Source organism: Salmo trutta, chromosome 12, assembly GCF_901001165.1.
Source record: "Salmo trutta chromosome 12, fSalTru1.1, whole genome shotgun sequence".
Classification (NCBI taxonomy): Eukaryota; Metazoa; Chordata; class Actinopteri; order Salmoniformes; family Salmonidae; genus Salmo; species Salmo trutta.
Window position 1 is genome coordinate 25645440 of NC_042968.1, and position 27225 is coordinate 25672664.

The following is a 27225-nucleotide window of genomic DNA, read 5'->3' on the forward strand; positions in this document are numbered from 1 at the left end:
GTATCAAAACTAGGCTCTAAAACAACCTACCCCTCCTGTAGCCAGTCATTCCTCCCGGCATGTGGAACCATCCACCAGGCCAGGAAAGGCAAGCATGCCTACCTGGACAAAGCACTGGCAGACTTTGATTAAAGGGAGCTATTTACAGTTTAAAGGCCGTGAACCAATCACCAAAAAGGAAAAATGTGCCATGTGCTTCGCTTCAAAAGAGCTAATCCAACCACCACACATACACACAGAGAGAGAAAGCCTCTGCTCACTCCGTGCTCCACTGTCTGCACACATTCACTTCAAGATGCAAATGGGTGGATTTGAAACACAGCCTCTGTGGGTTGTGCTTGACTACTTTAATGTTGTATCTATGCTGGAGATTATTCTCTCTACAGCAGAAAGACCTGTGCTTGAATGGCAGAGCCCTGAAAGTAGCTCCTGCTGCTTTCAATGGCCTCCCAAACGAGATTAGAGCCATGGTTGCCCTCAGTCCCAATCCCCTGCATTTTCATGGCGTGTAACCAGCCTGTGTGCCACTGGCGGTCTGTATTGACACCAAGAAGGTCAACTGCATTTTTTGAGATTTTAGAAAGTGAAAGGTCAAAACAGAATAACAGAAAAGTTATCACAAAATCAGAACCAAAAAAATATAATTTCTGATTATGTTTATTGAACACAAAATAATGGAGTTTCTATACATTAGTTTCTTCTCATGATGCTTGGCAATCATCCTTAAATCATCCTTAGAACAGCTCAATGAAAAGAATAAACAGCAGACAAGCTTGAGCCCCTGGTCGTCACTGACTACTAATGAATGTTGGACTATTTTTATGTTAATGACATGTGTGGGGAAAAACAAAGCACTTTGAAGATCTTTCATACCAAATTTGCCCGTTAGGATACTGAAAGAAATAGAAAAGTATACTTTTACAGTACATAGAAAACACTAACAGCTACACAACCCAGTGAACCACTAATAAATCAGGAATTAAACCCAACGGAATAAATAAGAGAGATGAACACTCCCTTTGAGTTTCCCCATCTACTTTTTAATGAGTGTATTTTGAAACGACTCAGACTGTCAGTGAGTTTGATATGGAAAATGCAGACAAAGTATGTAACTAAGCATAACAGAAACGACATGTAGCCTAAGATAGGTCAGTGGGGACGCAACAGGGATAGTTTGAACAACAGGAATCAGGTGCTTTACTGTGAAATTGTTGCTAGGTCTTTGTGGGCCTCTGCCTTCCCTGGACCAGCCACTGGTTTGGGAGCTGGCCCCACTGGGGAAGAGGTTGGGCGGGTCTCACTCTTGTCCTGTGGGCTGAGACGATTTGCACTCGACTGCCTGGAGAGTTTGCCACCTGTACGGGACTGCAAAGATAAGATACTCACATTCATCTCCCACTAGGCCAACACAACAGGTTCCCCTCTACAGAACAACATCTACTGGATCTGTCACTACCTCGGCTCACCTTCTAGGTAAATCTGTCACCATCTAGTGGTGAGTGAACATCAACAGCACCAACATGATGGCCAAAAAGCATTCAAACGCCCACACTAGTAGAAATCCACTTTTTTGAGCTGAAAGACAATTGCCAGAGCTTCCTCATGGTGTTGCACAACGATTGAAGTCAATAATTCATTGTTTTAGGTCAAAGTATAATATATTTGGGCTTGAAAAATTGCCCACTTCGTAAAAATTAGTGCCAATGACGTGTCTTTTCCTATGAAATGACATGCACATTCTTTTTAGCCGACGTTTCGTTTCAGGGCTGGGTTTTATTTGAATGGTACCACCCACCAGCATGGCATTGTTTATTAATCATAAACACCTGCAAAGTTTGCGAGTTGCGACTGAGCTGAGAAATATAATAGATAATTTATGAAAGATGCCAAAACTGGAGATAACAATAGATGACAAAATCAAAGTAACTTGTTTCCCCTATCCATCTGTGGCGAAGTATCCCTACATTAGGGATGGGCAACTGGTGGCCCGCGGTTTGAAGGCACTCGGAACAGTAGAATACACAAGGTACAATTTTGCAATTTGGTTGTGCATCAGCAGATTATTCTCTTGTTATGTCAGTCAGTAACCACGTTTCCATCCACAGTTTTTATGCGAGTTAAGTAATATCATATAAAAAAATATAAAAAAATGTATCATATGGGCCTCCTCAGTGGCACAGTGGTCTAAGGCACTGCATTGCAATGTTGTAGTGTCACTACTGGGGTTCAATCCCAGGCTGTGGGGGTTCAATCCCAGGAGTCCCATAGGGCGGTGCACAATTGGCACAGCATCGTCCGGGATAGGGGAAGGCTCTACTTGTCTCATCGCGCTCCAGCAACTCCTTGTGGTGGGCTGGGCACCTGCAGGCTGACTTCACCCGATGATACTCGGGAAACCTTGCAGTTTATTATGCTACATGATGATCAATGCTTGATTGCCATTTGACAAATAAAAATATTCTCGCTCTTATCATGTAGACTAGACACTGTATTATTGTTATAGTATACTAGATAGTATTTTAGTTGTCTCTTGGTCTTTACTATATTTAACCTGTTGGGGCTAGGGGGCAGTATTTGCACGGCCGGATAAAAAACGTACCCGAATTAATCTGGTTACTACTCCTGCCCAGTAACTAGAATATGCATATAATTAGTAGATTTGGATAGAAAACACTCTAAAGTTTGTAAAACTGTTTGAATGGTGTCTGTGAGTATAACAGAACTCATATGGCAGGCAAAAACCTGAGAAGAGTCCATGCAGGAAGTGGAAATCTGATTTGTGGATCGCCTTCAACACTTTGCCTATGAAACACACCGTGAGTTAGGATTCATTTAGCACTTCCTAAGGCTTCCACTAGATGTCAACAGTCTTTACAAAGTGGTTTGAGTCTTCTCCGGTAGAAACTGACCGAACGAGAGGTCTGGAAAGTTGGTCATAGAGGGAGGGCCATTACTACTATGACGCGGGCGCCCGTGGGTACACTCTCGTTCCGAAACGTTTCCCAGTAAAGTTATTTTTAAATCTGGCAATGCGGTTGCATTCACGAGATGTTAATCTATAATTCTTTGAATGACAATATTATATTTGACCAATGTTTTCGAATAGTAATTTTGTAAATCGTAGCGTTGATTCACCGGAAGCTTTTGAGGGAAAATATTTTCTGAACGTCACGCGCCGATGTAAAATGTTGTTTTTATATATAAATATAAACTTTATCGAACAAAAAATGCATGTATTGTGTAACATGATGTCCTAGGAGTGTCATCTGATGAAGATTGTCAAAGGTTAGTGCTGCATTTAGCTGTGTTTTGGGTATTTGTGATGCACGCTAGTTGCTTTGAAAATGGCAGTGTGATTATTTTTGGCAGGGTACTCTCCTAACATAATCTAATGTTTTGCTTTTGCTGTAAAGCCTTTTTGAAATCGGACAACGTGGTTCGATTCAGGAGAGGTGTATCTATAAAATGGTGTAAAATAGTCATATGTTTGAGAAATTGAAGTCATAGCATTTATGAGGTATTTGTATTTCGCGCAACGCGATTCCACTGGCTGTTGACTAGGGTGGGACGCAAACGTCCCAGGTTCCCAGACAGGATAACTCTTATTTTATTTGTATTTAATGTAATATCTTATGTTGTTCTTGTCTACTACTGTTCTGTACTTTGTCATGCATTTAATTTGTATGTGGACCCCAGGAAGAGTAGCTGCTGCATGTGCATTAGCTAATGGGGATCCTAATAAACTCAACTAGACAACCCGCACAGCCTCCCCACACTGTATCTGCAAGCTGTTGGCTTGAGCGCAGGTGCCAAACACAGAGTAGGCACATTTACTATTTTACACAACAGTTTTTGTGACAAAAGTATTGGTAGAGTTGGAAATGAGATGGAAACACTAAACTTTAGATTTTTATTTGGTACATATACATTTAAATGAAAAAGTATATTTTGTGAGCACCATGTCATCATTTATCTGAAACAAGTCCATTTGGTGGAAACATAACACCGCTGGTAAAATGTGCATATTTTCTATATGCAGATTATAGAATATTCACGTGAAAATCTGTCTCCAATTGGATGGAAACCTACAGTGGCTTGCGAAGGTATTCACCCCAATTACAGCTGCAAGTCTCTTGGGGTATGTCTCTATAAGCTTGGCACATCTAGCCACTAGGATTTTTGCCCATTCTTCAAGGCAAAACTGCTCCAGCTCCTTCAAGTTTGATGGATTCCGCTGGTGTACAGCAATCTTTAAGTCATACCACAGATTCTCAATTAAATTGAGGTCTGGGCTTTGACTAGGCCATTCCAAGACATTTAAATGTTTCCCCTTAAACCACTCAAGTGTTGCTTTAGCAGTATGCTTAGGGTCATTGTCCTGCTGGAAGGTGAACCTCCGTCCCAGACTCAAATCTCTGGAAGACAAACAGGTTTCCCTGTAGAATGTCCATGTATTTAGTGCCATCCATCATTCCTTCAATTCTGAACAGTTTCTCAGTCCCTGCCAATGAAAAACATCCCCACAGCATGATGCTGCCACCACGCTTCACTGTGGGGATGTTGTTCTCGGGGTGATGAGAGGTGTTGGGTTTTCCTTGATGGCCAAAAAGCTCAATTTTAGTCTCATCTGATCAGAGTACCTTCTTCCATATGTTTGGAGAGTCTCCCACATGCCTTTTGGCAAACACCAAATGTGTTTGCTTATTTTTTTCTTTAAGCAATGGCTTTTTTCTGGCCATTCTTTCGTAAAGCCCAGCTCTGTGGAGTGTACGGCTTAAAGTGGTCCTATGGACAGACACTCCATTCTCCTCTGTGGAGCTTTGCAGCTCCTTCAGGGTTATCTTTGGTCTCTTTGTTGCCTCTCTGATTAATGCCCTCCTTGCCTTGTCTGTGAGTTTTGGTGGGCGGCCCTCTCTTGTCAGGTTTGTTGTGGTGCCATATTCTTTCCATTTTTTAATAATGGATTTAATGGTACTCCGTGGAATGTTCAAAGTTTCTGATATTTTTTTATAACCCAACCCTGACCTGTACTTCTCCACAACTTTGTCCCTGACCTGTTTGGAGAGCTCCTTGGTCTTCATGGTGCCGCTTGCTTAGTGGTGTTGCAGACTCTGGGGCCTTTCAGAACAGGTGTATAAATATACAGAGATCATTTGACACTTAAATAAAGTACACCTGTGTGCAATCTAACTAATTATGAGACTTCTGAAGGTAATTGGTTGCAACAGATCTTATTTAGGGGTTTCATAGCAAAGGGGGTGAATACAAATGCATGCGCCACTTTTCCATTTTTTATTTTGTAGATTTATTTGAAAACAAGTATTTTTTTTCATTTCACTTCACCAATTGACTATTTTATGTATGTCCATTGCCTTAAATCCAAATAAAAATCTATTTAAATTACAGGTTGTAATGCAACAAAATAGGAAAATGCTAAGGGGCTTGAATACTTTTGCAAGGCACTGTAGCTAGTGATAGTCAGTGAATTAGCCTACGTCAGCAAAACATTTCCTCTCCTGCCCATGGCAAAATGAGTAGAATTGCATGAAATTAGTTATAAAATTGCTAAATCTTCTCTCCGCTCCATTGCAAAATGTGCTTAATTTAAGCAAACTTGCTTTATGGATGCGAGTACGCAAACCCAGCAACTGCGGCCCATGATGAGTTCAGATTTTTTTGTGGCCCCCACCCTCAAAGTTGCCCATCCTTGCCCTACATGCTTATGACAAATCCAGCTCCAGAACAAGCCATAGCCTAGCTGGCTAATCTTTTGAACAACATTAGCTAGCCAGATAAAGTTAGCATGCTAGCTAGCTAGCTACACTGACAGCCGTCAGAACCCTGCTTGTTGCTTTTCCCCACTCCACGTGGAAATCACCACAATGGTCCCACCCCCAATTCATGAATATGTATTAGCAGCCTATGTTATTCTTCGGAGGTGGAACCTAAACGACAATTTCCTCTATAGGAAAGGAATTACGTCGAAATAGGGGTGGCATTGTCCTCTGGTGGGAGCCTTTAAAACTAAAAGCATTTTCTTTAACAAATCAACCCATTTTGAATCAGATATTATACATTCCAGGCTGTTTTGTGAAGACAAATAGAGATTTAGCTTGGCTTAATATAAAATACATGAATCAATGGCCCGTATGACAAATTTGAAAAAATGTTGCACGATGAAGAGTTGTAATCATCTTTATTGCATCAATATCAGAAAAAAAAGTCTAAACTGTCAAAAAACAAATATCTAATGGTAGCCTAATTCCCAGTGTTGTGAGAAGAGGACTTTGCAGACAGACTGCTAAACGACTGACCTGTGAAGTGGGGGGACTGAGTGAGTTGCAGACCTTCACAGCAGAGCCGTTGGTTTTCAGTCCATTGGACGATGAGGAAGCAACTTTCTTCTTCTTCTTCTGTCTCTGCAGTGGATTAGAGATATCGGAGGGGGATTGAATAACCCTAAATATTGTAGAGAGCCTGAACCGCTAGGTGATTACTCCCATGCTTTAAGTATAGCTACGCAACAAAGACCTAGTCTTTAGTCAAAAACAAGATCATTACCACATAAGCTAATTGATGTGGAAGTGGAAGGGAAACGGAAGATCGTATACCAGTGTGTAACTGAAACAGCTCACTTGCCAAGAAGGCTAATTTTAAACCAGAGCTTGAGTCAGGGTGGGTTTAGTGAAAGAGGTTATTTTGAACCTAACACCTATGAAGTGGCAGGTCATGATGGCGTGACTGAGTTGTGTGTACAGCATGTGTGGTAATTTTGTGTACTACAGTACCTGTTTGGTGGGGGTGATGGGTTTGCTGCTGCTACTGTCTGTGTCTCCCTCATAGCTGAGCTCAGTAATGTTCCTGCGGTTACTGCGCGCTGAGGCCCCCCTGGGCTCCGGCCTTACCTGGTCCTCCAGCCTGGCCCCACCCTCCATCCCTGCCCTGTTCTCAGGCCTAACCCTAGGTTCCAGTGTTACTGTATGCTCTGATCCTGCCCCGTCCTCCAGTGTTGCTCTGGGCTTCAGAGTCAGGCTGTCCTGGGAGCAGCTGAGAGAGAGCTCGTTCAGCACGTCACTGACCACCTCGCTCTCCTCCTCACTCTCCGCCTCCTCCGGGTCATCCCGGAACAGACGCATCATCTCCAGCACGTTGGTGGGTGTGGCCAGAGTGTTGGAGTCACCCTGTAAGACACAGTACCACTACCTAATGTTAGACCCCCTCTAAAGGGTTAATATCACCACACTGCAATAAACCCCATAAACCAGGCTGTGAGATACCAATTCCCAACCCTGTCATGCAGCAATACCAGAGAGAGTCCTTCCTGTACTCATTATTGTTAATGTGAAATGTAGCTGGGTAGATCAGCCCCTTACCATGATCCAGGGTTTATCCAGCAGCTCATTGGCTGTGATGCGATGGGCGGGATCAACTTTCAGGAGGCAACTCAACACTTTTTTGGCTGGTGAGATAAAAATGTGACAGTCAGTACGCTATGTTAAAGTCATGTAATAATAACCATTGTAAGAAGGACCTATCAGCTCAACCTGGATGTGGTCAAGTACCATGTGTCCTTAGAGTTCCATATCACCAGAGATGTTACAAACAGAAGTCAGAGAGGTTGAGAAGCAGTACTACTGTATGTCACCTGCATCACTGATAGAATCCCAGACGGGTCCGTCAAAGTGTAGTTCTCCCTTCTTGATCATCTCAAAGAGTCTTTCCTCAGAGGTGGCGATGAATGGAGGTTCCCCACACAGCCTACAGGGAGACAGTCCTGTCAGTCACACAGCTTACAGGGAGACAGTACTGTCAGTCACACAGGCTACGAGGAGACAGTCCTGTCAGTCACACAGCTTATAGGGAGACAGTCCTGTCAGTCACACAGCTTATAGGGAGACAGTCCTGTCAGTCACACAGCTTACAGGGAGACAGTCCTGTCAGTCACACAGGCTACGAGGAGACAGTCCTGTCAGTCACACAGGCCTCTAAAACTATACTACTAGTTGATTGGTCACTGGGCTAACTGTACATAGTATAGAAAAAGCTGCTACAGTGAGAGGGAGAGACACAGACAGACCAGAAAGACAGGCAGTGATAAAGGAGGGATAGATGGGTGGGTGGGTGCATTGCTTACAGCATGTACATGATGACCCCAATACTCCACACATCACACTGCTGACTGTACTCATGAGCATTGATCACCTCAGGAGCTGAAACAGAGAGGAGAGGACTGGTTTTAACAGGACTACTCTAATATGATGTGATCTTTGTGTGTAGGAGCTAAGCGTGTCAATCTTACCCATGTAGATAGGAGTCCCACAGGTGGCTTTCAGCATGTTCTCACTGCCAACACCCCCCTTCTTTACTGACAACCCAAAGTCTGTCACCTGGGAGGAGAGAGGGCCGACAGCAGACACTGATACATGCTGTAGGCCTGCGTGTGTATCTATCTCATATCAAATCCTTTCTTGTTGGTGTTATTTATCAGACAAAACAAGGTTTACTTGAAAAGCAACTGGGCCTCTATGTTAGATGAATAACAAATATGAGCTGTACATGCTGTATGGTCTCATGTAGTAAATAATGGCAGGCAGGAGAAAATATCCAGGAGAGATGACCTCCTCCTGACAGATAAAAGCCTTTTATACCGTGCCAGAACAACGCTGTCTTTCAGCAGTGTGTGTGTGTGATTTATGCTGCCGCCCTGCCTTGTTTGAGCCAGCGCTCCAGGTATCTGCTTTAGCCTGTTCTCCGTCAATGCACACAACATGCTGGGCCCAGGCGGTAATTTGTCTTAAAAGATGCTCTTGATTCACCATTTTGTACGGCGTGATATAAAGGGGAACCAAACGGGGGACTGTCATAATGAAGTAGCATTTAAAACCATTTAGGGGGAGAGTGGGAGAGAAAAAACACATCAGCAGCCTGTCCTTAAACCCCTGCAGAGACTGGCTGGATGAGAAACAGCAGTAAAAGTTTCAGTTTGTGTCGCCGTCTCACCTTGATATTGATCATGTCATTATCAACACCATGATGATAACTCTTCACTAGAATGTTCTCCAGTTTCAGGTCTCGGTGAACTATGTCTGAAATACGAAAATGAAACCACCTTTACTATGAGAAGAACCAACCATAATGGCTTTCAAAAGGTCTTTAGCAGAGAGGACAAGTATGATGGTTAAAAGCAGTTAAAGGCTAAATCTACAATGAGTAATTGTCCCCCACGATGAAATCGGGGAAGGGACTGTGGATCTGTCTCAGTCCGTCCGTACGCCATCTCAGACAGTACTGCATGATTTTGACTAAACTTGGGTGAATAATGTGTCTTACCGTAGAGATCCAGCATTTACAAAATGACACTGATTGGCTCAAGGCGGGAGCTATAGTAATTAACTGAAATGTGTGAGTCATACCAGAGAGGTAGAGGCGAAGCGAGAGGGATAAGGTGACCCAAAATCTGTCTTCTCCAGCAGGTGGTGTTTAAAAAAAAGAAAATGCTCACCAAGCAAGAAGTTTTTGCATGGAGGTCAATGAGTGTCAAATTCTGTGACAAAAAATGGAATGGCGTTTTTGCTATGTGTGGCTTATTTGATCTAATAGAAGTTTTGTAATGCTTAGGTTGTTGCAAGTGTACTGATATAAGTAGGACAGGTGACATCCCTGCATCATTCGTGTGGGACGACATGTTTAGTGCTGCCTTGTTTTCAACAGGTGACATCTCCACAACCTTAATCAATCATGGATGTCATCGAGCATTCCACTGGGAATGAGTTTGATTCACTGAGAAAGAGAGGGGTTCTGCCCCAGCTGAAGTCCCAGAGATTGTGACAAGAACAGCTACTTTATCCTCAGGAAAACCATGAGCGCTTTACTAAATTCAAGCAATCCCTATGACAAATCTCTAGATATCAGCCTTCTTTTAAAAATGGTGAGCCACAAAGTATCAGTGGTCATTACAAGAGATGTGCAGAATGGAGCGGAGGATTCGGAGACGTTTGAAAGAGTTATAAAGGTTCGATTAGATGCTGCTGCTAGATTGACTTGATGGGATGGAAAATAAAGTGTCTCTGCACACATATTAGTTTGAGAAGTTCTCTCCCCTGGAGTCTTAAAGTTCAACTCTGTTAAAGTGATTTTGTGAGAGGGGTGGAGCATGCTGACCTCTAATATATTGTTTCCTCTGCTCTAATGTTCATGTAGATTGAGCTCAGGAAGATATGGACTAAATAAAAAGACTCCGGGGTGTACAACAGTGGATGAACCTCTATATTTATATAGTAACAACAGCATGGTGAAGAACTAATAGTACAATGAACAAATGGTTCACAGAATTCATAGTAATATTCCATGGGACCAAATGAATCGTTCTATGCAAAATAAATGTATCATATCAATGTCTTTACTAAACAAATGTGTCATATTTACTGTTGAAGAAGTAATGCATGTAAATGTTCATGCTGCTTATATATGGGTAAAGGACAATTCCTCCACCTTTTTACCTCATATTCATCATCTCCAGCACCAAACCATTGTCTACATACTGAAAACAGTGCGTTTATATTTCTTTCCACAAAACGTAGTGGTGCACTGTTTTCATATATGTACACACTGGTATTGTGCTGGAGACAATGAAAATGTTGTTGAAAAGTGGTGGAATTGCCCTTTAAGGCCACTACCTGTGACAGTCACTGCTAACCTTCAGCACCACATCCCCACTGGTATCATTAGTTGCCATAGATGTGCGGCACGACAGCGCAGAGGGACTCTTAGTGTGAAAACACACCTATTAATCTGTATTCCTCCCCAGCTCGTTGTAAATGAGTCATTAGCCCCATGTAATGGTGTCTCATTGCCAAGCAACGTCCTAAATTACCTCTAACTAGAGATTTCACCATCAGGAGGGGGGAAAAACAGCATCTTCAAATAAACCCCTCAGACTCAATTAAAAAGGCTACCATTTTTGCCTGGCAGTTGTTCATTATTATGTCATTATTAGAATAAGCCAGGTTCTATAATGACTGGGAGCCATAACATGGTATCATCTCCCTGATTATCACACGTCAATGAGGCCAAAGCAATTTGACTCATTTGAGTACGATGTGACCGTGATATCACCAATTTGAACATTGTCCCCGCACACAATTTACTCATACAACACATTGTCTGTAGTGTTTGCATTCATGTTGGAATGATTTAATCAGTGCACCTAGATTAGTTAGTTATGTTTCATAAAGGTCAAAAAAGGCATAGTCTGATATTCTGCCGCTTACCCTTCCTTTATTGTTTCTTGAAATAAAGTTTCACAGTGTCAAATATTCAAATGTAGAGCCTTGTAACGATGTGAAACCTATAACTTTAGTCATATTACCCTTCTTATGCAGGTAGACGATGGCCTCAGCCAGGCTGTTGATGATGTGCCTGGTCTCCTCCTCTGTGAAGCATGTGTTCTTCTGAAGGAGCTCCTTCAGCTCCCCTCCCTCACACAGCTCAGTAACCAGATACATCCTCTGGACACAAAGCACAGCACATAGACTGATAATGGCCCCCACAAATAGATCTGACCGGCCTCGCTCTCATTCATGGTGCTTACGCAATCGTCTGCACGCACACTACTGAGATATTGACTCCATTACTTCTAAGAAAGCATCCCTTACCTTTTGTGTTTCAAAGACTTCCTCCAGATGTATTATGTGTGCATGGTTCACACGTTTCAGGATGCTCACTTCCCGTTCCAACAGTTTGACACCTGAACTTCCAGCCTGCATGGAGGGAAGAAGCTGAGTGAGTGCACTGAGGTGTGGGGCTGTTCTAGTAGCCATTAGACTGACTTTAGACTGACTTTAAAGTGTCTCTTTTCATCACTGCAGTCAACAAGCAGCCCATGGGAAACACTAATTCACTCACCTTCTCTTTGTTCACCTTCTTAATAGCCCATTTCTTCCTTGTCTCATTGTGGGTGGCTTCACAGACGACCCCAAAGCTACCTTGACCTAATTTCCTCCCAAATGAGTATATTTGCTATGGGGATACCAGAGGAACCATTAACAGAAAGGCAACTCACATCTGCTCTGTCAACTCAGTAAAACCATTCACAAGGAAATTTACCCTCAGCTTATGGGCTTGTTTGAGTATACGAGCTCGGGTTTATTTCCCTGCTTCTATTGCAACATTATCTCAAGACCTGAATCTTAAAGTGGACCTTAATTTTCGAGCACTCAAAAAAGGAAAGTTTGCCCGTCTCTGGAGTTGCAGAATATAGTATTTCTAATCAAGTTACAAATGATTAAGTTGCTGCCGCAGTTCATTCAATCTCAGGTCTAATTAACTTGATCATTATCTCTGCGCATGCAAGGCTGAGCACTGCCTGCTGCAGATTTGGCAAAGAGAGCAGCCGAAGCCCCGAGAGAGGGGGTGGAATCAGGAGCAAACTGGTGCAGATGGAGGCAGTATAGAGGTCAGCCGGGGAGGGGTAGAGGGTGGTACTAGTGGCCCAGGGCAAGGGGGGGTGGTATCTGGGAATAAACATGGATGTGGTCTCTACCTACCTGGAGGTCAGCCTCATCCTCCATACGGGTGTGGGGCACCTTCCTCGCTGCTCACACGGGCAGTGTTCCACTGAGAAGCCATTTTCATGCCAGCTCCACAAACATCTGCTGGTGTCATGTACAGATGAGGAGCTTTATAGCTGGGTGAAGCACACACAACACAGGGAAGGAACAGAAGGCACACTGAGATGACCCCTTCTGGGTGCATCCAGGCATACAATCTAATCACACTACAGCTAACAATCATACAACAATGTACATTTTTACAGGATTATTTCAGCCGAGAAATAGGATTTTGCTCAGTTGATGTCCAACTGTTGTTTAACATCATTATTAGGACTGTGACGGTCATGGAATTTTGGGTAACGGTTATTGGTCAGCCAAATGACAGTGGTCTCCGTTCAAATAGTGTTCTCCTCCGCTCCTGACTGCATGTGTTGCCGTGCTGCAGGGAGGGGGGCATTGCCTGGGCAACCAAAGACTTGTTTGTTACAACACTTTGCTTGTTTCAGCAAGGAACAACAAAGTTACATCACATTGTTAAGAATCCATGTTACCGCAGAAACCGACTCAACCGCACGAATGCCCGGCTGCCCCGTCATCAATCAGCTGTTCGTTCCACACACAAAAAAATATAAAATAAATGTAAACGGTTATTTTATTTAAACGACGGTTTTCATCCATAACTGTCGGTTATGCAGTAATTGTGCCAGCCCTAATCTCTATGTAGGTCAGGGATGGGCAACTCCTGTCCTCTGGGGCCGGAGTCTGACGTGACGTCTGCTGGTTCTCTTTTGTCTAGCACTTAATTGCACACAGATACACCTGGGCAGTTTAACTCACATGACCTTAGGAGCCAGTCAGTTGGAGGGCGCCTCAGTAGGAGGCCTGACACTGTCACTGTGGTGACAGCTCTGCTACTTAAGGTAACTCAGATTCTTTCTCCCCCACTGTTTAGACCAGAGCAAGCTGCCGCAACACAGAACCCCAAAATGCTAAAGAGCACCTGGCAGCTTTTTTTTATTAAGAGGATTAAAGTTGGGAAATGCTTAGGTGAGACACTTGACATTGAGAAAAGTAAAGGGTTCATTCCGTTTCCCCTTTATAGTACGCAATAAGATGCCTATTCAGACTTTTCATTTCAAATGATAGCATTCTAATAAGTTATAGAAGTGAGTTACTGTGGTGTACAATAATAGGCCTACTCTTTTAATCCATCCCAGGTAAAAGTAATATTATTATGAATCACCTAATCATCAGTCATACTATGATACAACTGTAAAAATGTTATCTTCTTTGTTAAATCACAGAACACATAACCATAGATATATTCCCCCCGTCAATTAGTGTTTAAGATAAACTACTTAGAAATGGAGACACCATCTCCAGCGTTCAAATTGGCACACTTTGTCACCATTGATTTCTGACCAAACCGGTGTCTGAAGACAGGTTCATATTATTAACACTAAGCACAATTTACTTAGCTTGAAAAACGCTCTCCAAAGCCAAATTAAATGTAAAGCAATTATCAAGTGATGACTGGGAGCGTTGGAGTGGATCCGCCACACGGACGCCAATTAATTATTAACAGGGAAGCGGTGTCTTTAACCTCTTCACTCTGACGCATTATCTTATCCCTGACAGGGCTCTTATAACAGGCCTGTCTCTCCCATTACCAACTGTCTATTTGCTAGTCAAAACCATTGTGACAGCCTCTGGAAATCCCAATCACCTCAATCACAGCTCATTTGTGGGAGAGGGAGGCATGTGATGAGTGTATCACAGGGAGGGACCGGCATCTTGCTCTGCAGGTGCCTTAGGGAGGGTGTGCCCGCCTGATAGCCAGCCCAGTGGGGAGGAAATGGGATATCAGGGTCAGGTCAGGGAGACGTCTGACCTTAAAATGGGTCACTACAGATCCACAGGTCTTGGATTGCTTTAAGCCAGAGGGGACTTACAGTACTATCACATTCTTGGTTTAGCCAATCTCCAAATCATGTTTGAGTGATCTGCTAATAGTCTCATGAGAAGGATATTACTTTAATGGATTCTAAAAGAAACCTTACATGAGTGATATGTCAGCTTTCAGACTGATTGAACACAATGTACTGTACAGACTGGCTAAATTGAGAACATGTGTTAGATCTATCAGTAAGAGCTGCCATAACGGCTCCATAAAAGATAGGCCCACATATAACTGAATTTGATTGTAAGCATTTCCAAAATATCAGAATTACTGTGCTTGCTGTGGTATTGAGAATCTGAACAAACCATATACATGTATTACTCAGTACTAAAGCCTCTAATTGGGTAGTCAAGCCTGTGAATATTGCTTTAACCATAGGGCTTGACGGACATTAATTAAAATGTGAATTAGCATGACGAATGGTATAGGCAGAAGAGGCATGACTGCACTCAAAACTAATCAACAGCTCACTGAAACACTATTGGCACTTATGAAGCCCCAAATTACATATTTAGAGGCAAAAAAATCTGGATTAGACAAACTACATCTTTGCGTTAGCAGCTGCCTTCCTGCACTGAATCAGCGCAAAAGTGCAATGTATTGCAAAGGCCTGGCATGTATGTGAATGACAACAAGGCAATGCAGACTGTACTTACCAACCTGGAGCAGCCTCAAAGTGTTCCATGTTTACTGCTTCTCACAGCCCATCACACCTGAACACAAAATATAGGCTTATGCTGTTATAATACACATTTAATCATCACGTCAAATAACTTTCATGTTTCTAAGTTTATTCGCCACATACACAGGATACAACTGGTGTAAAACAGTACAGTGAAATTCTTACCTTGAGAGCTCTTTCCCAACAATGCAGTGATAATAATATTATAGATAAGAAAATAAAAAGTACACATTTAAAATCACACAAGAACTACGATGTGTTAAAGAAACACGAGAATGCAAGTATATACAGGTCAGTGCCAGTACCTTTTTCAATGTGCAGGTGTACTGGAATAGTTGGTGGGTTTACACATAAAAAGTGACTGGTAGTAGGAATATATAAATAGTTATGGTAATATACTAGTGGATGCAATAGCAAAGAGCACATATTATAGGTTAGCCTATTAGAAATGGGGGTTTTGAATGGGGGAAACAAACTTCTTACATCATTTCTGATGTGATGGATATCCTGCTTTGCGTGTACCTTTTTACTAGTGTACTAGCCTAACAGACTGAATAGAGGTTGGTCTCCACAACCTTCTAAAAACAGAATCATCATAGGCTTGGTTCACACAGAGATACAGGAGAATATATTAACATGTAGGCTATCCTACCAGACAGGAACCATATGCTTCCTCATGCTCACCAGATCTCAGTAGAAAGTAATTATGGCAGATAGAATGTCATCAATCGATCTCTCTGCTTTTTCAATCCTCTCAAACATAACTGTCAGAACCTCATTAGAGTTTATTTACTGGTTGTTTGTGGATGGAAATGCACATTGTTTCCCTTGACTGCAAGGGAGATGCAGTGTTTCAGCTTGGAATGCAAATTAAATGTGACATTGGAATGATGCCTGGACACACAAAGATAATTCCGGACCAGATAGAGGTCTCCTCTATCTCGCTCTCCACCCCCTCCATCTCTTTCTTCTGTTTTCGACATGCACTGCCATCGCACTTTCATGGTCTGTGTGGCAACAGAAAGGTGTAGGCCTAAATAAAATCTGAAGTTTTGATTCTTCCACAATTATTACACTGTAATAAACAAGACATTGGTCCCCCAAAAAATGCCAGGTTTGCAGTTAGTCTCATAATCATTTTCATTCAGATGAAAGGGGAGCAGTGCCTGAACTGTCTGTCCATTTGCTATATAATCGTTAGTCTACATGTTGCTTTCTTCTATAGGTGTAAATATGCTAAATAATGATGTTTGTTGAAGGTGAAAGTACAGCTCAAAAAGTAGGCAGACTATGAACAGGTGCTGCTTTGTAGCCACACCACAGCTAATTAAAACCTTGGATAAGCACACACACACACACACACACCATGTGTGTATGCAATTAAAATGTAGACAGCAATCTTCCTTCCTTCAGCCAAAATATTTCATTCTCCTCATCTGCAACTTAATTATTTATTGACAGCTGGCTTTGATGACAAATGATCAACTTCACAGTACTAATGAAGCATGGAATTACATTACCTGATGAGGGAAGGCTTTGCATGTCTAGAATGACAATACTGAGGCAGTCTAGTTCACTAAATTATGGGATGAATAACATTATATAGACAGATTTAACTGATTGATGAGCAAATCACATTTCCTTTGTCAATGCCATGAGACTGTCAAACTATGGACTTTTTAGGTTAATAAAAGAAGAATAGTCTTGACTAGGCCACAAGCTCTCCTTGGTTACAATTGACTTCCTCTAAAAAGGTATGCCTTTGTGCAGTACTGTATTTGTGCTGAGTGTGTTTATTGTTAAGAACTGTGACTGGAGGAGCAATCAGTCTGAACTGAAGGAACCATGGACCTGTCTTTGTCAAGCTGAACATTCAGACATCCAATATCTGCTTAAATTCATATCTATCATACTGAATTACCTGACAGCTTCAATTGATGGGCACTTGAAAGAAATTGAAGGTGCCTTTAGTTCCTCCCCTCTGCAGCCATAAGTATGTAGCACCCTGTAAACAAGCCACTTAGTGGGCCTTCCAAGAATTCCTTTTGTCTTCTCAGGTCATGTCTGATACAGTGCCTTCAGAAAGTATTCATACCTCTTGACTTACTCTACATTTTCTTGTGTTACAGCCTAAATTCAAAATTGATTCAATTGATTTTTTTCTCTCCCATAATGACAAAGTGAAAACATGTTTTTAGAAATGTTTGCTAAAATATTAATAATGAAATATCTTATTTACCTAAGTACATTATATACACCCCTGAGTCAATATATGTCAAAATCACCTTTGGAAGCGATTACAGCTGTGAGCATTTCTGGGTAAGTCTAAGAGCATTGCACACCTGGATTGTACTATATTTGCCCATTATTCTTTTCAAAACTCTTCAAGCTCTGTCAAATTGGTTGTTGATCATTGCTAGACAGCCATTTTCAAGTCTTGCCATAGATTTTCAGATTTAAGTCAAAACTGTAACTCGGACACTCCGAAACATTCACTGTCTTCTTGGTAAGCAACTCCAGCGTAGATTTGTCCTTTTGTTTTAGGTTATTGTCTTGCTGAAAGGTGAATTTGTCTCCCAGTGTCTGGTGGAAAGCGGACTGAACCAGGTTTTCCTCTAGGATTTTGACTGTGCTTAGCTCCATTCCGTTAATTTTGTTATCCTGAAAAACGAATTCAGTCCTTAACGATTACAAGCATACCCATAACATGATGCAGCCACCACTATGCTTGAAAATATGGAGAGTGGTACTTGGTAATGTGTTGTATTGAATTTGACCGAAACATAACACTTTGTATTCAGGGCAAAAAGTGAATTGCTTCTCCATATTTTAACAGTATTACTTTAGTGCCTTATTGCCCTCTCAGCTGAGGCAATTTTACACACATAAATACACACAGAACAGGTAGCCTACATTCAATATAATACATGAGTTGAATCAAAACATGTTTTACACCCTAGTTCATAAGTTAATGCTTGGAGTCTTCACAGATTGTGTGACATAAAACACCACCTTTCTTTCCTTACATTAATGACAGTGTTATTTGTCATTTTTAAGCATTTAACAATTTAATTAGAACATTGAACTTAAACCCTGCACGAATCATGACTCTTGGAGAACTCAGAAAATGCAATGTAAGTATACCTATGTAACATTTCAATATGTTTCACCGTGAAGACAGTTATAGGTCTATGCCCTTGCAAAATCAAATGCTTCTAACTGAACTCTTCTAACCAAAAGAGTCACCTTACAGGCCTACTGTCATTAACGTATAGCCAGCCTTTTTGTTGGCTGGATTGGATGCGCATTGGTGTCTAGCTGTAGGCTAGTGATATTGTCAACCATCAGCAGCTGATCCAGGAAAGAAAACAAGTATTGATAGAAAATAAAAAGGTAAATAAATGGTCTACTACTTCTGGCCACGGATGGCATGGAGAACATCAGTACCCGCGCGGACCTGAAAAACAACACAATGAGCGCTCTAAACAGCTGACTGACAAAAAGCAAACAATGATAAATGAATGTTTAGATCTAATGCATTGGAATAAAGGCATAGGTCATTTTTTAAAATCAAGGACACATTGGAAAACAAATGGCAAAAATTAGGAAGCACCAGTGAAAATCTGTGCGTAAAGGAGCTCAACTAAGGCCGAAATCCAGCAGTACTGAGTGGACAGTGCCAAGCACATAGTGCCAAGCACATAGAAATATATTGGTTTAAACCATGACAGAGAGGTGGGGGTGTTCGTTTCATTTGGAAGCTTTCATTTTCATATTTACCACTGTAAAACCTATTTACCACTACATTTGAAACAAATAGGAGAATGGTTAAATTTGCATTATTTAGAGACCACCCCCAAATTTGACTCTTGTTGCACTTAATAAGAAAGCTAACGTCTCATCAATGGGAGCTGAGCCCCCCCTGGCTCCCCCATAATTCCCACCTTGTCTGTAACTGTTTTAATGTAACCATTGGCCTCAAGGTGAAATCCCTGAGCGGTTTCCTTCCTCTCCGGCAACTAAGTTAGGAAGGATGCCTGTATCGTTGTAGTAACTGGGTGTATTGATACACCATCCAAAGTGTAATTAATAACTTCACCACCATGCTCAAAGGGATATTCAATGTCTGCTTTTTTTATAAATGTTTTTTTATCTACCAATAGGTGCCCTTCTTTGGAAGGCGTTGGAAAACCTCCCTGGTCTTTGTGGTTGAATCTGTGTTTGAAATGCACTGATCAACTGAATTTCACACACAGAATGAGTGCATGCAACTTCTGTGACTTAAGCAAATCTTTACTCTTGAAAACATTTAGGCTTGCCATAACAAGGAGGTTGAATACTTACTGATTGAATACATTTAAGCTTTCCATTTGATTCATTTGTAAACATCTAAAAAAAAACATTATTCCACTTTGCCATTATAGGATATTGTGTGTAGGCCAGTGACAAACAACTGAAAATGTCTACAGGCCGGTGGCACATGCTTTACACAGGGGAACATGAATATCAATTTGCCTTGCATGCTCAGAGGACTCTACATGTTGCTAGGAGATAAGGCTCAACAAATTCAGAAGCAATTCTTATTGGTTTAATCACAATATTGGCTAACCTCTGTATAACACTAGCCCAAGCTATAGGAACTGAACAAAGGCATCTTGAAAAATATATATTCCAGATTCTCAAATGACGTCTCAAAGAGAAACATCTCAGTATGTAAACACTGCAAATTAATCTTTGCAAAACACCAACTAGGCCTAAAAGCTAAGTTTAAACTTCAGTCATTCATAATTCTTAAGCAAGAAAAGATGCCAGAAGGCCTCAAACTATCCATGCAATAGGAATCAAAGGATGATAACAAAATGGAAATTAATTAGTTGGCTTTCTGAAGACTTCGGGAGGGATATACTCACCAGCAAGGATGGTGATCTTATCAAAGGGTGTCTGATATCATGTTGGTGCATTTCATAAACCATACATTAGAAGAACTAGGCTATGTGCTGTACTGTGTCACAGGCAGTCCTCTACTGGACTTAACGTGTTATATTGGACTGTTTGTAGTTGCAGAAAATCATCTGACAATGCCATCCAGGTCCATCTATCATTATGACTGTATGTGTACAGTACATTCAGGAGATAAAGGTACTCAAAATTATCCATTTTGTATACCCCACCATACCACTAGACATCCATGTCTTCATCACTGGAAAAGATAAACGGTTGACTTTGACATCGTTTAAAAGCTTACAAAACAGAGTCCTCAAACTATTTTATTATTTATTGAAAAAAATGTTTAATAAAAATCATGTCATGTTTAAGCATTTAACGTCAATTATCAAAAAAATTGTATTTGTTTAACATTTTGTGGTAAATAGGTTTGACAGTGGTAAATATGAAAATAAAAGCTTCCAAATGAAATGAACACCCCCACCTCTCTGTCATGGTTTAAACCAATATACACTGCTCAAAAAAATAAAGGGAACACTTAAACAACACATCCTAGATCTGAATGAATGAAATAATCTTATTAAATACTTTTTACTTTACATAGTTGAATGTGCTGACAACAAAATCACACAAAAATAATCAATGGAAATCCAATTTATCAACCCATGGAGGTCTGGATTTGGAGTCACTCAAAATTAAAGTGGAAAACCACACTACAGGCTGATCCAACTTTGATGTAATGTCCTTAAAACAAGTCAAAATGAGGCTCAGTAGTGTGTGTGGCCTCCACGTGCCTGTATGACCTCCCTACAACGCCTGGGCATGCTCCTGATGAGGTGGCGGATGGTCTCCTGAGGGATCTCCTGCCAGACCTGGACTAAAGCATCCGCCAACTCCTGGACAGTCTGTGGTGCAACGTGGTGTTGGTGGATGGAGCGAGACATGATGTCCCAGATGTGCTCAATTGGATTCAGGTCTGGGGAACGGGCGGGCCAGTCCATAGCATCAATGGCTTCCTCTTGCAGGAACTGCTGACACACTCCAGCCACATGAGGTCTAGCATTGTCTTGCATTAGGAGGAACCCAGGGCCAACCGCACCAGCATATGGTCTCACAAGGGGTCTGAGGATCTCATCTCGGTGCCTAATGGCAGTCAGGCTACCTCTGGCGAGCACATGGAGGGCTGTGCGGCCCCCCAAAGAAATGCCACCCCACACCATGACTGACCCACCGCCAAACCGGTCATGCTGGAGGATGTTGCAGGCAGCAGAACGTTCTCCATGGCGTCTCCAGACTCTGTCACGTCTGTCACGTGCTCAGTGTGAACCTGCTTTCATCTGTGAAGAGCACAGGGCGCCAGTGGCGAATTTGCCAATCTTGGTGTTCTCTGGCAAATGCCAAACGTCCTGCACGGTGTTGGCTGTAAGCACAACCCCCACCTGTGGACGTCGGGCCCTCATACCACCCTCATGGAGTCTGTTTCTGACCGTTTGAGCAGACACATGCACATTTGTGGCCTGCTGGAGGTTATTTTGCAGGGCTCTGGCAGTGCTCCTCCTGCTCCTCTTTGCACAAAGGCGGAGGTAGCGGTCCTGCTGCTGGGTTGTTGCCCTCCTACGGCCTCCTCCACGTCTCCTGATGTACTGGCCTGTCTCCTGGTAGCGCCTCCATGCTCTGGACACTACGCTGACAGACACAGCAAACCTTCTTGCCACAGCTCGCATTGATGTGCCATCCTGGATGACCTGCACTACCTGAGCCACTTGTGTGGGTTGTAGACTCCGTCTCATGCTACCACTAGAGTGAAAGCACCGCCAGCATTCAAAAGTGACCAAAACATCAGCCAGGAAGCATAGGAACTGAGAAGTGGTCTGTGGTCCCCACCTGCAGAACCACTGATTTATTGGGGGTGTCTCGCTAATTGCCTATAATTTCCACCTGTTGTCTATTCCATTTGCACAACAGCATGTGAAATTTATTGTCAATCAGTGTTGCTTCCCAAGTGAACAGTTTGATTTCACAGAAGTGTGATTGACTTGGAGTTACATTGTGTTGTGTTGAGTTACAGTGCTCCCTTTCTTTTTTGAGCAGTATATTTCTATGTGCTTGGCACTATGTGCTTGGCACTGTCCACTCAGTACTGCTGGATTTCGGCCTTAGCTGAGCTCCTTTACGCATAGATTTACACTGGTACTTCCTAATTTTTGCCATTTGTTTTCCAATGTGTCACTGATAAAAAAATAACCCATGCCTTTATTCCAATGAATGTAAACTCAGATTTTTTTTCAATGTTATATTTGCATTTGTTATAGCTTAGACCCTATACTTCACATCAGAGTTGATTGTGTTGTGCCAAGCATTGGTTGAAACTCAATATGCTCTTGAATACAGGGTGGGTGTCATTTCAATCTTAGAAGTATAATTCATAGAATGGAACTATCCCTTCAGACAATTGCAATTTGGCTGGTACACCATTGAAATTAAAATGTCATTTACATTTTTACTTTAATTACTATCACAAACATGACCGCCGGTCCACCCACTGTTGAATGTCAACTTAAATGGTCATTTCTATTCTAAATTTTTATGATTTCAATAAGTTTCCTATGGAGGATTGACAGTAAAATTGTAAACATATTCCCATTCAAGTCAACATTCTCTGATGTGTGGACCACCAACAATCTTTGTGGTACCATTTGAGAGTTGAAATTTCAAATGTATTCCCATTTTAGTACATTTACCCACCCTGTATTCAAGAGCAAGTTGTGTCTCAGCCGATGGCTGGCACAAAACCAAAACCTTAGATGATGTAAAATAGGGGCTTAGCTACAACATATGTGAACATGTGTTTTTAGATAATTGACATTAAAAAAGGTTAAAAATGTAAATAAAAATAATAATTAAGAAAAAAATGTTTACCAGAAATGATTAAATAGTTTGACAACCCTGTTTGTAAGCTTTTAAATTATATAAAATCTCAACTGTTTATCTTTTCCAGTGATTAAGACATGGATGTCTCATGGTATGGTGGGGTATGTAAAATGGGTCAACTTTGAGTACCTTTATCTTTTGAATATTATGGCATTCAGGTCGAAAATGTCACATTCTGAGCACTTCTACAACGGGCAAATAAATATGTATGGAAGGTTTCATTCAAACCAAATGGGGTGCTGTCAAAAGTGACTGAATTCAAATGTATTTGCCCTATGGACAGCACCAGTGCCATATATTAAGAGAGTTGGGCCAGGTTTTAGAACGGACACCATGTTAGCGCCTTTATTCTGAAAATTGGTGATGTACCAATACGAGAGAGACTCCGATAAATCCCTACGTCATGACCCGCTGTAAACAAGCAAAACAGAGCAGCGAATTTAACAGACGTTTTTATTGATTAGCATTCGGGAAGTCCGTACTGTGTTGTGGTGTCAACAAAGTGCATATACAGTATGCTTTCACTGCACAACTTCATAGGTTTTGAAAACTTTTAGAAATAAACCGCAGAATGCGGAAGCGTTAATTGTCACTTAGCAGCGGCAATGGAGGAGAAAGTTAAGCTTGCTGAACGTTCAGACAGAAACCGTATCCACTGTCCCAACTCTCTAAATACAGTATGACTCTGGACAGCACTATCCTCTGTAGGCAGTGGGCCGAAGCATCGGATCTGCTTTAGTTTTGGAGCTGATTGCCTTCTGGCGAAGGAGGAGCTGTTTTTTTTTTACATATTACGTATTTCATCTGAACACATTTCCGTTTGTTGGCAATGTTAATTCTTGCAATTGTTTTCAAAATAAATATTTTTATCAAAAAGAAAGGAGGACAAAGGCACTCTTCATATAATAGATTAAAATGCCTTTATTAGTATGGCATGTTCAATAGAAACAATGTTTTTAAAAATCCGACGCGTTTCGGCTGCATGGCCTTCATCAGGGAGTACAAAGAAATAATACAATGTTCTCTTTTTAACAGCTTTTCCCATTAGCCATAATTTGAAGATGGAGTGGTTACAAGATTGATTGGACACACCTAGTAAGCAATACTATACACACTTTAAAGTGAAATGCTGTAGCTATGTTATCATAAAAATACAACTCCAAGCTCGAAGTATCAGAACACTTCGAAAGGTAGTTCTAACCTTAAATATGGCTGGGAGAAGTGTCAAGAATAAGAAAGCAATATATTCCATAGTACACTAGAACACAGCAAAACATGAACAACAAGAGTCTAAACATAGCTGAGGGCAATTGAGCAAAAAGTCCACTAGATGAGAGCAAATGGACCCATCACAACCCTACAGGAAGGGTGAGAAATCCATATCTTCATTTAAACCAGGGTATTTAGTGGCCTGTAGTTTGTAAATCCAAAAACTTTCCCTTTGGTTTAACTGTTTAATACGGTCCCCTTTGAATCGAGAGTCTTGTCTTTAAAATGGTGTAAAATAGTCATATGTTTGAGAAATTGAAGTAATAGCATTTCTACGGTATTTGAATATCGCGCCACAGGATTACACTGGCTGTTGAGTAGGTGGGACGATTTGGTGCCACCTAGCCCATAGAGGTTAAGGAGACATTACAGCAGCCTGTTTCAGTCACCGCCTTGTGCCTATGACCCACCTCCAGTTAGGAGGCCAGATAGGGACCCCCAGCCACCTGTTTCCCAGCAGCAGTATTACAGCAACTACAGTCAGCCCCAAGCACCCGACCCTGCGCAGCATCAATATGCACCTAACCTGTATACCAACCGCTCTGCTCAAGCTCCAAGGAGGTGTTTTGTCTGCCAGCAGGCCAGAACAGATGCACGCTGCACACACTGCTTCCGATGTGGGAGTGGAGAACATTTTCAAGCTGGATGTAAAATCCGGGGAGTCAGACCATCAAGAGAGGCCCCTTTAAACGGGGAAGGGTTACCGCTGAGGGACGAGTGTTAACCGTAGCTACCAAAAAGTCCCAGAAATGTGCAAATTGTGCCAGAGAAGATTCATTTGAGAACCTGAAACAATGTTCATCATGTAAAGAGACACTGTACTGTTCCAAAGTATGTCAAAACCAACATTGGACTAAACATAAGGAAAAATGAACTAACATGAAAATTGACTCTACCAGTGAAAGGTTTTCCTGCACAGAGGAAAATGCCCACTCTTTACCATCCCTAGCTCAAGGTTACCACCCCCATAAGGTCACCTCGCTAGTCGGCAGACAGTGCCTTATTGAGTGTCACCTGAATCACCACCACCTCCAAGCTCTATGGGACACAGGCTCTCAGGTATCGGTCATTGATGAACGATGGAAAGAGGAATCTCTCCCAAACGCAAGGCTGAGAAATGTTTCAGAAATCCTGGACTCACCTGATGATCTAAGGTTGACTGCAGCAAATGGGACTGAAATGCCGTACCTGGGATGGATTGAAACAACTTTTCGGCTAGCCTCTGAAACTGACCAAACAAAGGAACTGATCATCCCAGTGCTGGTAATGAAAGGCTGTCACCTATCGCATCCCATCATAGGTTTCAATGTTATCGAGCACATCCTGACAATGACTGAAAAGACTAAACAATACAGTACAGTAAAAACAGCTTTCCCAAGCCTCAAAAGAAACAAGGTGAGAGCTTTTATACAGGCTGTTAGCGCAGAACAGACAGATGAATATGCAGTGAAAACCAAGAAAGAGAAGGTTGCTGTACCAAAACACAGTAGCATTCAGATTGAGTGCCGTGTAGCTTCCCAGCCTTTCAAAGAGGACATGACAATGCTTTTCCAGCCAGACCTGAACCCGCAGTGGCCAGACGACCTTGAGTTCTTTGACACACTAGTCAGAGTCAGGAAAGGTGTTTTTCCAGTTATCATGCTTGATGTCTCTAACCCCACTGACCACGACATTGCCCTGCTAGGACGCACAATAATCGGTACAGTACAAACCATTATGACTGTGTTACCTGCCCAAGTCTTTGAAAAAACTGTCACCCCAGCCACAGTGAATCACACCAGCGTTCGAACCCCATGTACTACTACTGAACAGTGGGATCCACCAGTAGGTTTAAATCACCTAACCGAAGAGCAGAGAGAGGTTGTTAGGCAAATGCTTAGAGAAGAGTGTCACTCCTTCTCCAGATCAGACAATGACATTGGCTGTATTGAACGATTGAAAATGAATATTTCTCTAAAGGACTCTGAACCAGACAAGCGCACATACATCTCAGTGCCCAGGCCACTGTATCAGGAGATGAAGGGTTACCTTTATGGCCTCATAGCCCAGGGCTGGGTTAGGAAGTCAAACTCTTCATATTCTTCACCTGTCGTGTGCGTTCGGAAGAAGGACGGGACCCTCCGGTTGTGTATAGATTACAGAGACCTGAACAGAAAGACACATCCCGACCGCCAGCCCATCCCTCGGGTCCAAGACATCATGGACAGTTTAGGTGGTAATTCCTGGTTCTCCCTCTTAGATCAGGGAAAAGCGTATCACCAGGGGTTCATCTCTGAAGAAAGCAGACCACTGACAGCATTTGTGACCCCGTGGGGACTCTATGAGTGGATACGTATGTCATTCGGCCTCATGAACGCTCCTGCAGCTTTTCAGCGGTGTATGGAGGAGTGTTTGGAAGGGCTCCGGGATAACATCTGCATTCCTTATCTGGACGACACGCTAGTTTTCAGTAAAACTTTCGACAGCCATGTGAATGATGTGCGAAAAGTTTTGCAGCGTCTCAGAGAGTATGGCATTAAACTCAAACCAAGTAAGTGTGATCTCTTTAAACCCCAGGTCCGTTATTTGGGCAGAATAGTGTCTGCAGAGGGCAGCCGAGTTGACCCAGCCGATTTTGAAGCAGTAAGAGCATTGAAAGAAATCAGACCAGAGACTGTGGGCCAGCTCAGAAAAATGCTTGGTTTACTCACTTACTACAGACAGTACATCAAAGACATTTCTAGGAGGGCCAGCTGCCTGTATGACCTCCTGAAAGCAGATTCAGAGAAATTACCTGACCACCCACAGAAAACAAAGAAAGTAAGTCATGTGGTGCCCTCAAACAAGCCAATCCTGTGGACTGACCAGAATCAACAGGCACTTGAACAGCTGATTGAGTGTTTGCTTCA

At 42.1% G+C, this 27225-nt stretch overlaps 1 protein-coding gene and 1 long non-coding RNA gene across 5 annotated transcripts in view; both read right to left on the bottom strand.

The window, feature by feature from the left end:
- Positions 1–641: 641 nt before the first annotated feature.
- On the bottom strand, positions 642–12589 carry LOC115203244 (serine/threonine-protein kinase 33-like). Of its 4 annotated transcripts, none has more exons than XM_029767765.1 (12): positions 12546–12589; positions 11905–12018; positions 11655–11759; positions 11369–11507; positions 9001–9086; positions 8300–8387; positions 8135–8210; positions 7646–7758; positions 7374–7459; positions 6960–7181; positions 6315–6419; positions 642–1365 (listed from the first exon to the last, which is right to left on the bottom strand). In XM_029767765.1, exons 1-12 carry the CDS (start codon positions 12567–12569, stop codon positions 1198–1200), a joined length of 1326 nt encoding a protein of 441 aa, XP_029623625.1. In that variant the 5' UTR covers positions 12570–12589; the 3' UTR covers positions 642–1197. The 4 variants fall into 4 exon arrangements, with proteins under 4 accessions (XP_029623625.1, XP_029623622.1, XP_029623621.1 ...); XM_029767762.1 differs by having other exon boundaries at positions 642–1355; positions 6789–7181; XM_029767761.1 differs by having other exon boundaries at positions 6789–7181.
- Positions 12590–12608: 19 nt separating this feature from the next.
- Positions 12609–27225, bottom strand: part of LOC115203246 (uncharacterized) — a 30641-nt gene continuing 16024 nt past the window's right edge. The window contains exons 2-3 of the long non-coding RNA XR_003880131.1: positions 15168–15224; positions 12609–12685 (exon numbers count right to left, since the gene is read on the bottom strand). This is a non-coding gene — a long non-coding RNA (uncharacterized LOC115203246). The remainder of the gene's footprint in view (positions 12686–15167; positions 15225–27225) is intronic.

What these genes read in the sequence shown, in the direction of transcription:
- LOC115203244 (XM_029767761.1), bottom strand. Translation starts at nt 12,569, where the DNA reads ATGGAGGATGAGGCTGACCTCCAG. An exon ending in GGATTCTATCAGTGATGCAG is followed by an intron (nt 7,460 to 7,645) that starts GTGACATACAGT and finishes TTATCTCACCAG; the next exon opens with CCAAAAAAGTGTTGAGTTGC. An exon ending in CCATCACCCCCACCAAACAG is followed by an intron (nt 6,420 to 6,788) that starts GTACTGTAGTAC and finishes AATCCACTGCAG; the next exon opens with AGACAGAAGAAGAAGAAGAA.